At 34.8% G+C, this 14,071-nt stretch overlaps 1 protein-coding gene across 1 annotated transcript; it reads left to right on the forward strand.

The window, feature by feature from the left end:
* Positions 1-8,193: 8,193 nt before the first annotated feature.
* LOC131056215 (borneol dehydrogenase, mitochondrial) lies at positions 8,194-9,410 on the forward strand. Its single transcript, XM_057990568.2, has 2 exons — positions 8,194-8,301; positions 8,544-9,410. Exons 1-2 carry the CDS (start codon positions 8,264-8,266, stop codon positions 9,337-9,339), a joined length of 834 nt encoding a protein of 277 aa, XP_057846551.2. The 5' UTR covers positions 8,194-8,263; the 3' UTR covers positions 9,340-9,410.
* Positions 9,411-14,071: the final 4,661 nt, after the last annotated feature.

The raw sequence follows: 14,071 nt of genomic DNA on the forward strand, positions 1-14,071 counted from the left end.
TTGGAATCCTCTGATATACACATGTCGAGTGTTCATTTTAATATTTCAAAGCGAGTGTATAAAGAGGAGATTATTTGCAAAATGGGTGGCTTCTTAGAGAAAAAATTTGTACCAAGTGGTTTTATCGCATATGATCTTATTGGATGATAGATAAAAACTGACAACTTTCTCTTTTCTTCCAAAGTTATGAAGCTTCAAGTTGTTCTTTTGTAAAAGCGACTATGTCACTCATGTAGCCACAAGTTAAAATTTGGACCTAGGTAAATTCTAACTGATCTCTAAAAGGTAGTTATTAGAAGTAGTCACTTAGGTGGTTATGCTAAGTTGGTACCTAAGTTTATTATCCTAACTTGGTGTCTAAGTTGGTTATCCTAAGCTTACCTAAAGTGGTTATTCTAAGTGGTTACGAATTAGCTGTCATATGGAGCCTATAAATACAAGGTCACTTATAATGTAAAGGAGACTCTTACAAAGGGAAAGACTATGGAGAAATTCTCAAAGAAATAGATTGATGACTTTTGTGTTTACACTTTGTACAAAAGAGTTCTTAAAATTGTATAGTTTCATGGAAATAACAAAGGATGTGCATTTAGTTCGTATGTTCTATATGTTCTTCATGAGTTATTGCTGCTAATTTTTCATATGTCAAATTAGTGATATCTTTGTCTATGTGCAAATCATTTGTCATCTATTGGAATGCTTAAAATTCATGCAATTGATGTAATGAAACACAATCAAGATTTGGTATCTTGGTTTGGATGTGCTAGAGTTACCCATCTCTTCGTATGTTGAGATATGTCACCCTTCTTTCATCATCATTGCAAGTTAAAACTTGTTTTGTGCTTAAACCCCCTTGTAGTGGTAATCAATTGTGGAATCTCAATGTGTATTTGTGTGTCTACCATTGGGGTTTCTGTTATCTACTTTCTTTAGTTTTGTGTTTTCTTGTTTGTACTTTCAGGTTAAAAGTACACAAAAATAACAAATACCCCCATCATACGAGGGAGCTGGCCCTCTTAAACATAGAGGAAGATTGCAGATTAATTGCAATCTCTACAACTGTTGGAATGGTTGTCACTGCTCTTCGGGTGAATAGGGACAATTTTGAAGGAGAATTCATAGTGACAAATTTGTTTACCAACAAGCAGGAAATGGTGATGTGTTATTGTCCTTGCAAAATGGTAATAAATGGTTATTGAAGGACGTTAGGAATGCTCCTACACTCCAAAGAAATTTGATTTTTGTAGGTCAGTTGTATACAAAAGGGTTCAATGTTAATTTTGGTTTAGATTTTTGGAAAGTAACAAAAACTATGTTGGTGCTTGCTAAGGGAAAAAAATTGGGAAGTTTGTATGTTTTAGAATGCAACGATGAAGTGGGAGGAGCTTTGACAGTTATGGACACCGGTTCTGAAATTTGGCACAAGAGGTGTGGGCACATGAGCAAGAAAGGACTTGAAGCTATGCTGCACTAAGGACAACTTCCAAGCTTCAAACCCATTGATTTGGATTTGTGTGAACATTGCCTTTATGGCAAACAAAGCCGGAGCAAGCTTTTAAAAATGGGCCATGATACTAAAACCAATCCATTGGAGCTGGTGCATTCTGATGTCTTTGGTCCAACATTGGTAACATTGTTGAGAGGTGCAAATTATTTTCTAACTTTTCTTGATGACCGCCCACACAAAATTTGGATTTATATGTTGAATAAGAAACCCGAATTTTTTTCAAAGTTTAAATCTTTGAAAACTCTTGTTGAAAATCAATTTACAACTAAAATTAAATGTCTCAAAAATGACAATGTGGGTGATTTTTTCTCTTCAGAGTTTGACAGATTTTGTGTAGATGATGGCATTCAAATAATCAAAGTCATTCCATCCACACCTCAGGACAATGGTGTAGTCGAGAGGCTGAATTTGACAATTTTAGAGAGTTCGGTGCATGCTCTCCAATGCTGGTCTTGGAAAAGATTTTTGGGTAGAGGCATGCAACACTACAGTCTACCTAATCAATCAAGCTCCCTCCTCTCGATTGGACTTTGATATTCTGGAGGAGAGGTGGATTGGAAAAAGGATTTCATATAATCATTTGCGTATCTTTGGTTGTGAAGCATTTGTGCATATTCCAAAGGAGCATCGTACAAAGTTAGATTTCAAGTCCAAGAGATGCATTTTCCTTGGTTACAGTGAAGATCAGTTTGGTTTCGAGCTGTGGGATCCAATTGTAAAGAAAATTATCCATAGCCGTGATATTGTTTTTAACGAGAAGGCATTTCTAGGTTTGCAAAAACAAAGTATTTCTTTAGATAATTTTATTTAGCTTGATATGTTTGATATTGGATATTCTTTTTCTCAGAGATAAAATTCCTCCACTATTACTTTCTCTACTCCTCTTGTTACCTCCCATATTGTGCACCCTTCAATACAACCACTTCATCCCCAGCCCAAGGTACAAGCTCATACTTCTTCTATTCAACCACCCTTATTCTCACCTCTCCCTCCTACTCTATCTGCCCAACCTTTTGTCATCGATGCTCCACCTCCTGCCACAGATGTGTCGTTACAACCCTTGGATTCATCGTTTCATCCCGAAAGAGGTATGATCATTTAGGATAATGTACAGAGGAGGGCAAATTTTGATTCTGATCTAAAGAGAGTTAAATCTCAATTACAAAGTTAACCTCGGACTAAAGCTCTTCCTTTACGAAAATTAACTCGTGAGAAGAAGAGACCTTCGAAGTATGATGATTATGAGCATTTTCTATCTGATCAGGTATAGCCAACCACATTTAAACAAGCATGTAAAGATGTGAATTTGGCCAGATGGATGGACACTATGAATGAAGAAATCGAGTCTCTGGGAGTCAATAATATCTAGGATTTGGTTCCTCTTCTGCCCAATCAAAAGCCTCTGAAAAATAAATAGGTTTACCATGTGAAAGAGAAAGATGGAGGACGTAAAAAATACAAGGTTAGAATAGTAGTGAAAGGATTTTCTCAACAACAAGGTCTTGATTTTAATGAAATTTTTTCACCAGTTGTAAAAATGCAAACAATTCGTGTTGTTTTAGGCATGGCAGCTGTTTGGGATCTCGAGCTTGAGCAACTTGATGTCAAAGAAGCATTTCTTCATGGTGATATTGAGGAGCAACTATACATGGAGCAGCCTGAAGGTTTTGTGAAAAAAGGTCGAGAGCATTTGTGTTGCAGATTGAAGTGGAGTTTGTATGGGCTTAAGTAAGCCCCGAGGCAGTGGTATGTGAAATTTGATAGCTTCATGACTCAGCAACAAATTGTTCATTGTGAATTAGATCCATGTGTTATTTATAAGAGGTTTCCTAATGGTGAGTTTGTTATTCTTTTTCTCTATGTTGATGATATGTTGGTTGCTGGCACTAGTATGCGGATGGTTAGTGAGTTGAAGCAAAATTTAGCTTTGTTTCACCATGAAAAATTTAAGAGCAGCAAGAAAGATTCTTGGCATGAATATGCTCGAGGATAGAAATAAAAGAGAACTTATATTGTCTCAAGAGAAATACATTATAAAGTTTTAGACATTTAATATGTCAAATGCCAAGCCTGTCAGCACACCCTTGGCTGATCACTTCCATCTATCATCAGCTATGTGTCCGAAAACTCCCAAGGAGCAAGAATCCATGAAACACATTCCATATTCGTACGCGGTTGCCAGCCTTATGTATGCTATGATTTGTAAAAGACAGGATATTACTCATTCACTAGGAGCTGTGAGCAGATTTATGAGTAATTCGGGTAAGACACATTGGCATGTCGTCCAGTGGATTCGTCGTTACTTGAAAAGGACTGTTATTATGTTTTATGTTTTGGAGGAAAGCACACAAAACCGCGTGGTTATGCTGATTCGGACATGGATGGAGATTTGGATAAGAGGAGGTCTACTACTGGTTATGTTTTTACTTTGGCCGAGGCAGCGTTCAATTGGGTATCTCACTTGCAACAAATCGTTGCTCTCTCTTCAACTTGAGGGTGAATGCATTGCTCTAACTGAAGGATCCAAGGATATCATCTGGTTACAACGGCTGTTGGGCGAACTATGGTGTAAGCAATCTGATTTTCCTTTATTTTGTGGCAGTAATAGTGCTATTCATTTGGCCAAAAATTATGCTTTTCATAATCGCACCAAGCATATAGAACCGAGGTATCACTTCATTCGCCATGTTCTTGATGAAGGCAAGTTGCAGCTACACAAAAATGACACTAAATTGAATCTGACAGATGCTTTGACAAAGGTTGTACCTCAAGAGAAGTTCAAATTCTGTAGAGCTTCTCTCGACATTTTGAAGAAGTGACCATAGCCTGCTGCGGGGGATATCTCTGAGCATTCTTCTTTCCGATATGACTTTCTTCAAGTGGAGATTATTGACTGGCTACGTGTGAAGCCAAGCTTGGCGTCTGTGGTTATTATGCTGCCTATATTTAGCATATGTAACTGCTGCCTACGTTTGGCCAACTACAGACTCCTCCCGTGCATGTCAATGCATGATCTTCCAGAAAGGAGATGTAATTAGCTATATACTGGCTAAGAATGCTGTATGTAATTGTACTGTGATGAATACAGAGAGCATCCCCTGCTCAATGTGGACGTAGCCATTTTGGTGAACCACGTTAAAATCTGTTTCTCCTTGATTTCTGTTTCTCTGTATTCTTCATTTTCTCTTTTTGCTGTATTTCTTCTGTTTGTTCTCTGCTGTTTTTAAAATTTCAACAATTTGACCGAGAGTTTCTAAAGCTTTTTCAACAAATTCAATTTAGCATTATGCCTCCCAGGGCAGTTGTAACTTCAACATTTGACAATACACTTAACTGAATATGCACTCTTGGATCAAAACTCCGATTCTGCTACATGCTTCGCAAATGTAGTATTGATAGAAGTCCTTTAATGGGCGCTCTCAAAACATTCTAAAGCTCCTATCCTGGCACGGGTTAGGAGGATACTTGGCCAAAGTCGATGGATTCGGTTCTAGAATTACTGATTGCATCTGCTCGAGATTTTCTAAAATATTTTCAACAAATACATTTTGTGCATATCCTGGAATCACACCATGCCATGAGATTATCTCTCTTTCAGGCGCTTTGTCAAACTGTTCACATGCCTCGTGTATACTTCCACGTTTTGCAGTCATGTCCACCATGGTATTTGCTACTGCAATGTCTGTAGAAATCCGCCTTTCATTATACTTTGATGGATGTTTGAACCCTCTTTCAAGGCTTCCGTTTTGGCGCAGGTTGGAAGTTGCTGGTTTGCTTAATGCTTCTAAAGCCTTTTTATTTTATTTGTTTTCGGTGTAGTTCTCCATTCGAAAAGACCTTTTCTGGTTTTGACTGATTTTTTATGTCTTACCGAAACTTGTATTGTCGCTGAGGCTTCACCCGTATCTGCCAGACCTTGATCGCCATACCGAAATTCACATTTTGGCAAGACCTTCGAATTATCTTGTCGACGAGTCACCTTTTCGGGGGTGGTATCCCATTTCGCCGAGGCTTAATCTATTTTGTTAGATCTTTATCATTAGACCGAAATTATCATTTCGGTAAAGCTTTCTAGATGTGTCATCGACGTATTGCCTTTTCGGCAAAATATCCTTCTTCGGTAAGAGCCCTTTCATGCTTTGTCACCCTCCATTGCTATGCCGACATGGATTAATATATACAATGCTAATAGGATTTTAATCATAAAGGAGTTTAATTTCGTTTTAGGCACTTTGAAAAATTAATCCATATTTGTGGCTTGAGTATAATAAGCTTTATGGTTATTTTTAAGGGCTAAGAAATTTTTTAATTAGCAAATACGACATATTTAGATTAAGGTCATTTGATCACTTGGTTTTATTATTATTAGCTTTTTTAAAAAAAAAATTCTTAAGTTAGATAATATATGAATCCATCATATGCATAGATTTCATTATGAGAGTTGCATGTTGGGTTCTATCATTGTGGGAGCTACATTTGACTCTGCATACATTGTGAAAGTTTGAAATATTAAGCTCTGTTTGAATTTAACATGTCTTCATAGTAGATACGATTTTTGTTAATGCATGATAGCTTCGGTAAGATAAATGATTGAATGAGACATAAATGAAGTCTCTCATTCAATCATTTATCATATCGATAACCATGATAAAACTTTCAAGCAATTAATTCCTTTCTGATAGCCATTCTACATTTGCATATAAATAACCTATTCATTGATAATCATATTATGTATTTTGTTTATGTTCATCGATTAATAAATCTTGTATTTAGATGTATATCGAGTAACACATATAATTATAAATAAATGATTAATGAAAAAACCGATTAATATATTGGGTTGCATATAATATATCGGGTTGCCTATGATATATCGGGTGGCATTATAACAAAGGTCACCGATAGTTATCAGGTGTTAAGCATACACCGATAGTTATCGGTTGTTAAGGCTAACACGTTGATAACTATCGGCTCTTAGCATTGAGCAAACACCGATAGACATCGGTTGTAATACTACTCCCACACCGATTGGCATTAACGTTAAACATGCATTTGTTTACTATAAACATAGAGGCCCGATCAAGTAATTTCTTGATCGGTCATGACCGATCAAGGCATTGCATGACCGTACCCCATTTGTCATATACTTATATTGAGTGGCATTCATGAGATAGGACATAGAATATATAAAATGTTTCTCTCACCTGCCACAAAGAAGAAGATAGTGAAATTTATACATTAAGGCAATAATAAATAAAACAAGATTATTTAATAGAATATAACTTGCATATTGAATGTAAATTGAACATCATTTACAATTTCATGGTTTTTTATTGATTTTCGTATTTAACGAAACCCTAATTTTTTGCAAAAAATTATGGTTCCAACACTTCGCTCAAAATATGTGTTTAAAATCAATATTGATGGTTCTTCTAGAGTTAATCCAAGTGAAGTTAAGATAAGCAATCTTGAACATGATGATGCTAGTTTTGTTCACTTCTTGGTCTCTATTGTCAAAAAAATTAGTATTATTAATCAAATGGAGGTTCTTGGCTTTCTTGTAGCTTTAGAGAAATCTTGTGAATTGGGTTGGAAACAAATTATTTGTCACATAGATTCTATGATTACAGATTCTCTTTTGAACAACAAGACTTTTAATAGTTCTTTTATTAACATTTGACATTTGGGTAAGTAGATTCATTATATTTCTTGTAACTTTGATTCCATCTCTTTTGTTCATGTTGCTCAAGTATGGAATGTGGTTGTTGGTTCTCTAGCTATATAGGCACTGCAAGCTCATCTTATATACAATGTTTTTAATTGAGATCTTTATCCCCTAATTAGATTACTTAAATAAACACTGATAACAATGTCTTCTTTTTTCACTTCTATTGAATTTATGACTTTTTTATGATGATGAAATTATGATAAACCTCTTAGATTTTTTAATTGTTTTGCTATTGAACTTTTTCTAATATTTTTTATTTCATCTTCACAGAACTTAAAAACTAAAAATAAGTGACGTACAATTAAACATTTCAAATACTACCAAATGTATGTGAAACTGAATTTAAAATTTGTCGGCAATTGTTTTTATTTATTGGACTAAAGCAAAGAAATGACACATAGGAGACATGCTGAGACAAGAAACTACTGACCAACAAACTTTCAACAATTGCCCTGGACGAGCACAGCCATAAGTTTTGCTACAATTATTAGATCTTGTTTTATTTCTCGTACACGTATTCTTTTCTGGGTACTATTCGAGACAATTTCGGTGGTTTGGAAAAAGTTTGGCTAAGAACATTAATGGTTGTCAAAAGCTTTTTGCAGGAAAGGACAGACAACTCTCCTTCCTCGAGAGAAACGCGCAAGTGGCGTCTACACTCTTCTCTTCACTCCAATAGTGAGAATTAAATGTTCAAGAAGTGGACAAATTCATCTGTCGGTGTCCGAAAGTGGACAAATGAAGCCATCCCAGTGCACAATCTTAAAGGGGTATGGAATCAATCTACTAACAGTAATTTCGTAAAATGTTTCATGCCTTTTGATGATAAGAGTTCGATTTGAAACGTGGATATATGAAAAACCTTAAACAAATTTAGAAATATTTCACGAAATCAGTTGATTGAAAAAGAAAGTAGTCGATAATTAATTTTTTTTTTTTTTAGAAAAAGCCAAATTCCAGACATGTTCGCTATAAGGCCGGCTCTTGGAAAGCCATCATCATTCAAGGGCACTTTCTAGCTCGAGAACATGTCCACGAGAGAGGTTGCAACTGCTCTGTGGAGAAGGTTATGTTTTTCTTAAACATTCCCGTATGTTGTAGTGTTATCTAATATGGAATTGTTGCTTTCTGAAAGCTTTATAATTTATTAAGCAAAATATATCTTGATTTTACGCTCATAAACAGGTCCATCTGTCAGTGTATGCCAAGTTTTCTTTGCATAAGCACCTAAAACAGAGAATCGGAACTCTCATGAGTTAATATTTTTCACAGTATATTTGTAACAAAAGATGTATTTATTCAATGCAGGCTGCAAGGCAAGGTTGCAATAATCACAGGCGCGTCGGGAGGCATTGGAGAGGCCACTGCTCGGGTATTCGCAAATCATGGAGCCAAAGTCATTATTGCAGACATTGCAGATGACGCTGGTGTCAAATTGGAGGAGCCCCTCTATCCCTGGGCGACATATATCCACTGTGATGTGAGCAAGGAGCAAGATGTAAGTGCGACCGTGGATTTCGCCATGGAAAAGCACGGAAAACTGGACATAATGTTTAATAACGCAGGAGTCGTAGGCATGCAGAAAGGGAGCGTGGTAGAGAATGATATGGAGGATTTCCAACGACTGATGAATATCAATGTAAAAGGAGTAATGCACGGCATTAAGCACGCTGCCCGCGTTATGATTCCCAATAGAAAAGGTACCATTATCTCTACAGCTAGTATTGCAGGAATTTTGGGGGGAGTTACTCCTTACTTCTATAATGCCTCTAAACATGCCGTTATCGGACTGACTAAGAGCGGTGCAGCAGAGCTGGGGAAATGTGGTATACGAGTTAATTGTATTTCTCCAGCTGCAATTGCCACAGATCTGCTAATGAATTTAATGGGAACGACCCCTTCAGCAGAGGCAAAGGCCGAGCTGGAGGCCGTGATTGAGGTAGTAGCCCCCTTAAGGAAAGCCAGTCTTGAAGTAGAGGATATTGCGAAGGCTGCTTTGTATCTGGCCAGTGAGGATTCCAAATATGTGAGCGGTCACAACATGGTGGTGGATGGGGGAAGAACAGTCGTATTAGATGATACCGCAGTGTTTGGAAAGTACTAAAGGTGAATGTCTTAGAAAAAACATGTAAGCCTACCTCTTTAAGTCAATAAATCATTGACGTCATGTTTTCATGGGGCTGCTTAATTCTATTTTCTGCTTAAATTTAACCAGATAAGTGTGTTTCCATGCAACTTAAAAATTGTAAAACAAAAAAGGGATAATTTAGAACCTTTCCCTATTTTGGTAGAGCAGCTATTGCTTAGGAATTATAAATAAGCTATGGAATAAAAGGGGAGGCTGGAAATAAGCAGTGGCTGATTATTAACAAATACGCCACATGGCTCCACAATTTTCTTTCCCTCTTTTTTTTGAAGATTTTATTTCTTTTTTTTTTCCAAATTTTAAGTGCACAAATTAGTATTAATGCTATTAATACAAAGTTAAGATGTTTTCCTTAAAAATAAGCAGCAAAGATAAATATTCATGGGGTTAACTGTTGCTCAAATAATCACAAATAATTGCTAAAAATATAATTAATTATTCATTTAGTTAATAATTAATTTGAGATAGTAAGAGATGAAGTTACATGCTTATGTCATTATAAAATTATGATTATTTTGATAAAAAAGAAATACAACCTATCTTCATAAATATCTTTATAGATATGCTCATTCTATTATATGTGAATAATGTATGATAGTGATATCAAGGAGTTTCATGTAATGACCATCTACATAAATTCCTAAACTTAAATTTGATAGTATTGCACTAATTTAAGTCTTCCATATTTAAAATCTAATATTTGCTCATCAAATAATAATGTGTAAATCCTAGGAGTCTTTTGAGTTTTGCCATGCTTCTATAATTTGACTAAAGACCCCTTAAGTCCTAAAACAACTAGTCTTTTGCCTAATTTGAGTTGGTTTTGAAACCAATATCATGGGCCAACAAGGTTGTCACAACCCATTGGAAGTCTGACAAAGTTATAAGTTTCACTTTTGCCCATGAAGAGCCTTTGAGAATACTTAAGTAATTTTTCCCAATTGTCAATCCTGTTCTTCGTTCTCACAACTCTTTCAAGAGCCGACAAGTTTTCCAAAATCTTGTGCTCTTCTAAATTTTTCTCTTTTAAAAAGATTGTTTTCTTCAAAAACTCAAGTTGCATTCATAAGGCAATTTATTTTCTCAATTTTGGAACCATTGTCGACAACAAAAAATATTCTTAGAACCTTCCTAAGCACCAGCACCAAATGTAAAACTTCAAAAGCTCCATCCAAAGAAGCAAGAAAGAAAATTGTCAAAATAGTGGAAAGTTGTCAAGTGAGTTTCAAAAACTCCTACAGGGCCTAACAAGGTTTGTATTACCTTGTCATTTCCCAACACCCAACTAGAAACCTTCTCTTTGCTTCAATTTTTTGAAGGCTTTGAAAGGTAAAAAGAAACAAACAAACAAAAGAAAAGAAGAAAAGGAAAAAATAAAGCAAGGGCCAAACATGGTTTTTAAACCTTTGTTAGACTCCAACAAGGATTTGTGAACCTAGCAAAAGCATATCTCCCCATTCAAAATAATTTTTTTAAGTTGGTGCCAATGGTAACTACCTAAACTCAACGTTAAATATTGTCAAAGTTAGTGGGTAAATTAATGCCATGATATAAAAAGGGAAAAATAATCAAATTAATTCATTTCAAAGAATTTGCAATAAAGAGTATAGGGTTTTAGAACACACGTGAGAAAAAATTATGATATGAATCTACATACATCAATAAAAGAATAATCTAGCTAAGATACTTTCTCAAAAACTACACACTGATGAGCCCAATGTTCTTGCACTCTAGTAGTCACATTGCTAATTTATTCTAGGCATTTTTTAAGTAATGTCTAGAGGAAAACCACGTACCCTAGTCATTACCTTGCCAATTTTTTCTTGGAATCCAAAACATAAATTTTAGCTAGATTTAATCAAAATGAAGTTTAAATACCGTTGATATGAGAAACTCTATTTTAACTAGCACATTTCTAGAATTTGGTGACACAAGACTAGGGTATATAAACTTGGTGAATTTTTTGGAAGGGTGAATAGGAAAAATGGAGCACTCAAAAGTCAAAGGTTAGTATAAAGTGGCGTATTTAAATCATCTTCCTTCCCTATGGTTGTGCAATGCACAAACCTAGTCCTTCAGTACATAGATCACTACAAGTTCAACATCAAACAAATATGTTTGGATTACAACAATTTTCTCATCGTGTTGGATAGAGAAACTATTATTGGTTGCCTTAGGTTACTAGAGATAGAAGTATTTAGATTTTTTGACTTCATTTCATATCAAGAATAGTTCAATGAAAAGAAGGTATATTATGAAAATATTATTGTAAGGAGTGGTTTTCTATACCCAAGAGAGGTAAATCTTAATTACCTAATAATTTGTACAAGTCGCATTTTAGAGATGAGATTTCAAATATAGTAGTCCTACTTTAGAGACTAAGAGGTAATGTGATTGCTCATGACTTTAAGTAGTGGATGTTCTACTTTGTGCATATTATTGTTGTAAGACAACAATATCTAGACCGACCAATCCTCATGAGTGATAGGTTGCGCTATAAGATATCAAACTTTTCTTTGAACAATTTCTTCTACATATCTTCTTTCTTTGTGTCCTAGATACATAAGACAATCACAAGGACCTTGACTTCTAAAGGTCTTTTACTATCAAATTCAAATATATGGTTGTTATCTTGACCTTCAACTACAAAGGAGCTATCACAACTTTAAAAGAGTGAATGATGCATTCACCATTAAACTACTCATGTAGTTGTAAGGCAATTTGGGTTGGCCAAAGCATTTCTTTTAAGGATATTTGATTAGTGAACAAGTATGGTAGTCATTTGATTCAATTTCAAGTATTTACTTATATTAGAGTTGGGGAATATGATGAAATTCCTCATATAGTGCCCAAATATGAAGAACATAAATTTATTCTTATTTATATATGTAGACAAGTTGAGGTCAATAAAAGGTATGCAAAAATTAAGAAGGTATGTATCCAATTCCCCACTTTGCTTAGATATTATTCATGTTAGTCTCACATAGATATTCTCAACATTGAGATATATATTGTTAAGTACAACATTTCAACATATGCAATGAGATTTCCCTTTGACAACAAAGACTTTATAAGAACAATTTCTAGCTAGGACATGGTTCCACCATATCCTCATATCTAAGACTATTGAGATAATTGTGGTGATAATTATAAGAATAGAAAGTGGAATTTAATGATGATGACTCTTAGAAATATTTTAACTTTTAGATTAAAATAGGATAAATGATATTTAAGATGATGAATGACCTAATGGAAACAATCTACTCTAGTCACATTTAATTGTAACTCATCATGCAAATAGATTGGAGTATAAAAGGGCTAAAAGGTATTGAAACAAGAACTAACCTAGTCCTAAAAAGAATTCAAATATATCTTGTACATAAGAAGGATATGGCTTAGAAGGAACAACCTAAGGAAGGAGAAAAATAAGAAGGTTAAAGAAACCCTAGTTAGGTAGAGGTGAGGATATAGATGAGCCCCTAGAGTAGAGAAAAATCATAGAGAAGACTTGTTGTGATGTTCCAACCAAGGAGAGTCAAGGAGAAGAAAAAAATAGGGGGACAAGAAGAAGGGAAAATAAAAGTATAATGAAAGATAACACAAAAATATAGGACATAAATATTGATTCATTTGGAGAATAGCTAGATCCGTCTCAAAATGTGATCGATAAAATTTCCTTGAAGGGTAAATATCCTCCTTTTCCCTTCAATTTACAGAATGTAACTAGTACATCACCATTTAGGAGAGCCCTATAGTTTTCATCATGTGACTCTTAGTCAAATACTTAAGCTATTGGTTCTACTTCCTCCCCTTGATGGCTAGAAAATTATTTTCCTAAGAAAAGGAAAAACAATACTAGTCAATTTTCCTAATGACAATATTAGAGGGAAACTCTTGCAAAAATCCCCTAAACCTAAAAGGTTGAAGACCACATCGTGAATAATGGTGGATAGTGGTTCTAGGAACCTTTATGTAGAAATTGTACATACCTCTACTCTAAAAGAACCTGGTCAAGCTATAATATCTTACATCAATATGGCAATGGTTGATTTGGGTCCCCCAAATAGGGATAGGGATTTTCATAATTTTAACTTAATAACCGCTAGGGATGTTCATAATTTTAACTTAATAACCATAAACCTACTTGGGTCCCCCAAGTAGGTTTATCATTGTTTTTAAGGGATAAGAAATTTTTTAATTAGTAAATAGGGCATATTTAGATTAAGGTCATTTGATCACTTGATTTTATTATTATTATTATTAGTTTTTTCTTTTTGAAATTTTTTCTCATAGGTTAGATAACATATGAATCCATCATATGCATGGATTTCATTATGAGAGTTGTATGCTGGGTTCTACCCTTGTGGGAGCCACATTTGACCCCACATACAGTGTGAAAGTTTGAAATATTAAGCTCTACTTGAATTTAACATACATCTTCATAGTGGATAAGATTTCAAGATTTTTTTATTGATTTTATTATTTAGGGAGACCTTAATTTTTTGCAAAAAAAGAGGGTTCCAACACTCCCCTCAAAACATGTGTTTAAAATCAATATTGACAGTTCTTCTAGAGTTAATCCAAGTGAAGTTAAGATAAGAAGTCTTGGACATGATGATGCTAATTTTGTTAACTTCTTGGTCTCTATTGCCAAAAAAATTAGTATTAATAATCAAATGGAGGCTCTTGA

The sequence above is a fragment of the Cryptomeria japonica genome, chromosome 7 (assembly GCF_030272615.1).
Source record: "Cryptomeria japonica chromosome 7, Sugi_1.0, whole genome shotgun sequence".
In the NCBI taxonomy this organism is placed as follows: domain Eukaryota; kingdom Viridiplantae; phylum Streptophyta; class Pinopsida; order Cupressales; family Cupressaceae; genus Cryptomeria; species Cryptomeria japonica.

What these genes read in the sequence shown, in the direction of transcription:
- LOC131056215 (XM_057990568.2), top strand. Translation starts at nt 8,264, where the DNA reads ATGTCCACGAGAGAGGTTGCAACTGCTCTGTGGAGAAG. An exon ending in GCAACTGCTCTGTGGAGAAG is followed by an intron (nt 8,302 to 8,543) that starts GTTATGTTTTTC and finishes TATTCAATGCAG; the next exon opens with GCTGCAAGGCAAGGTTGCAA.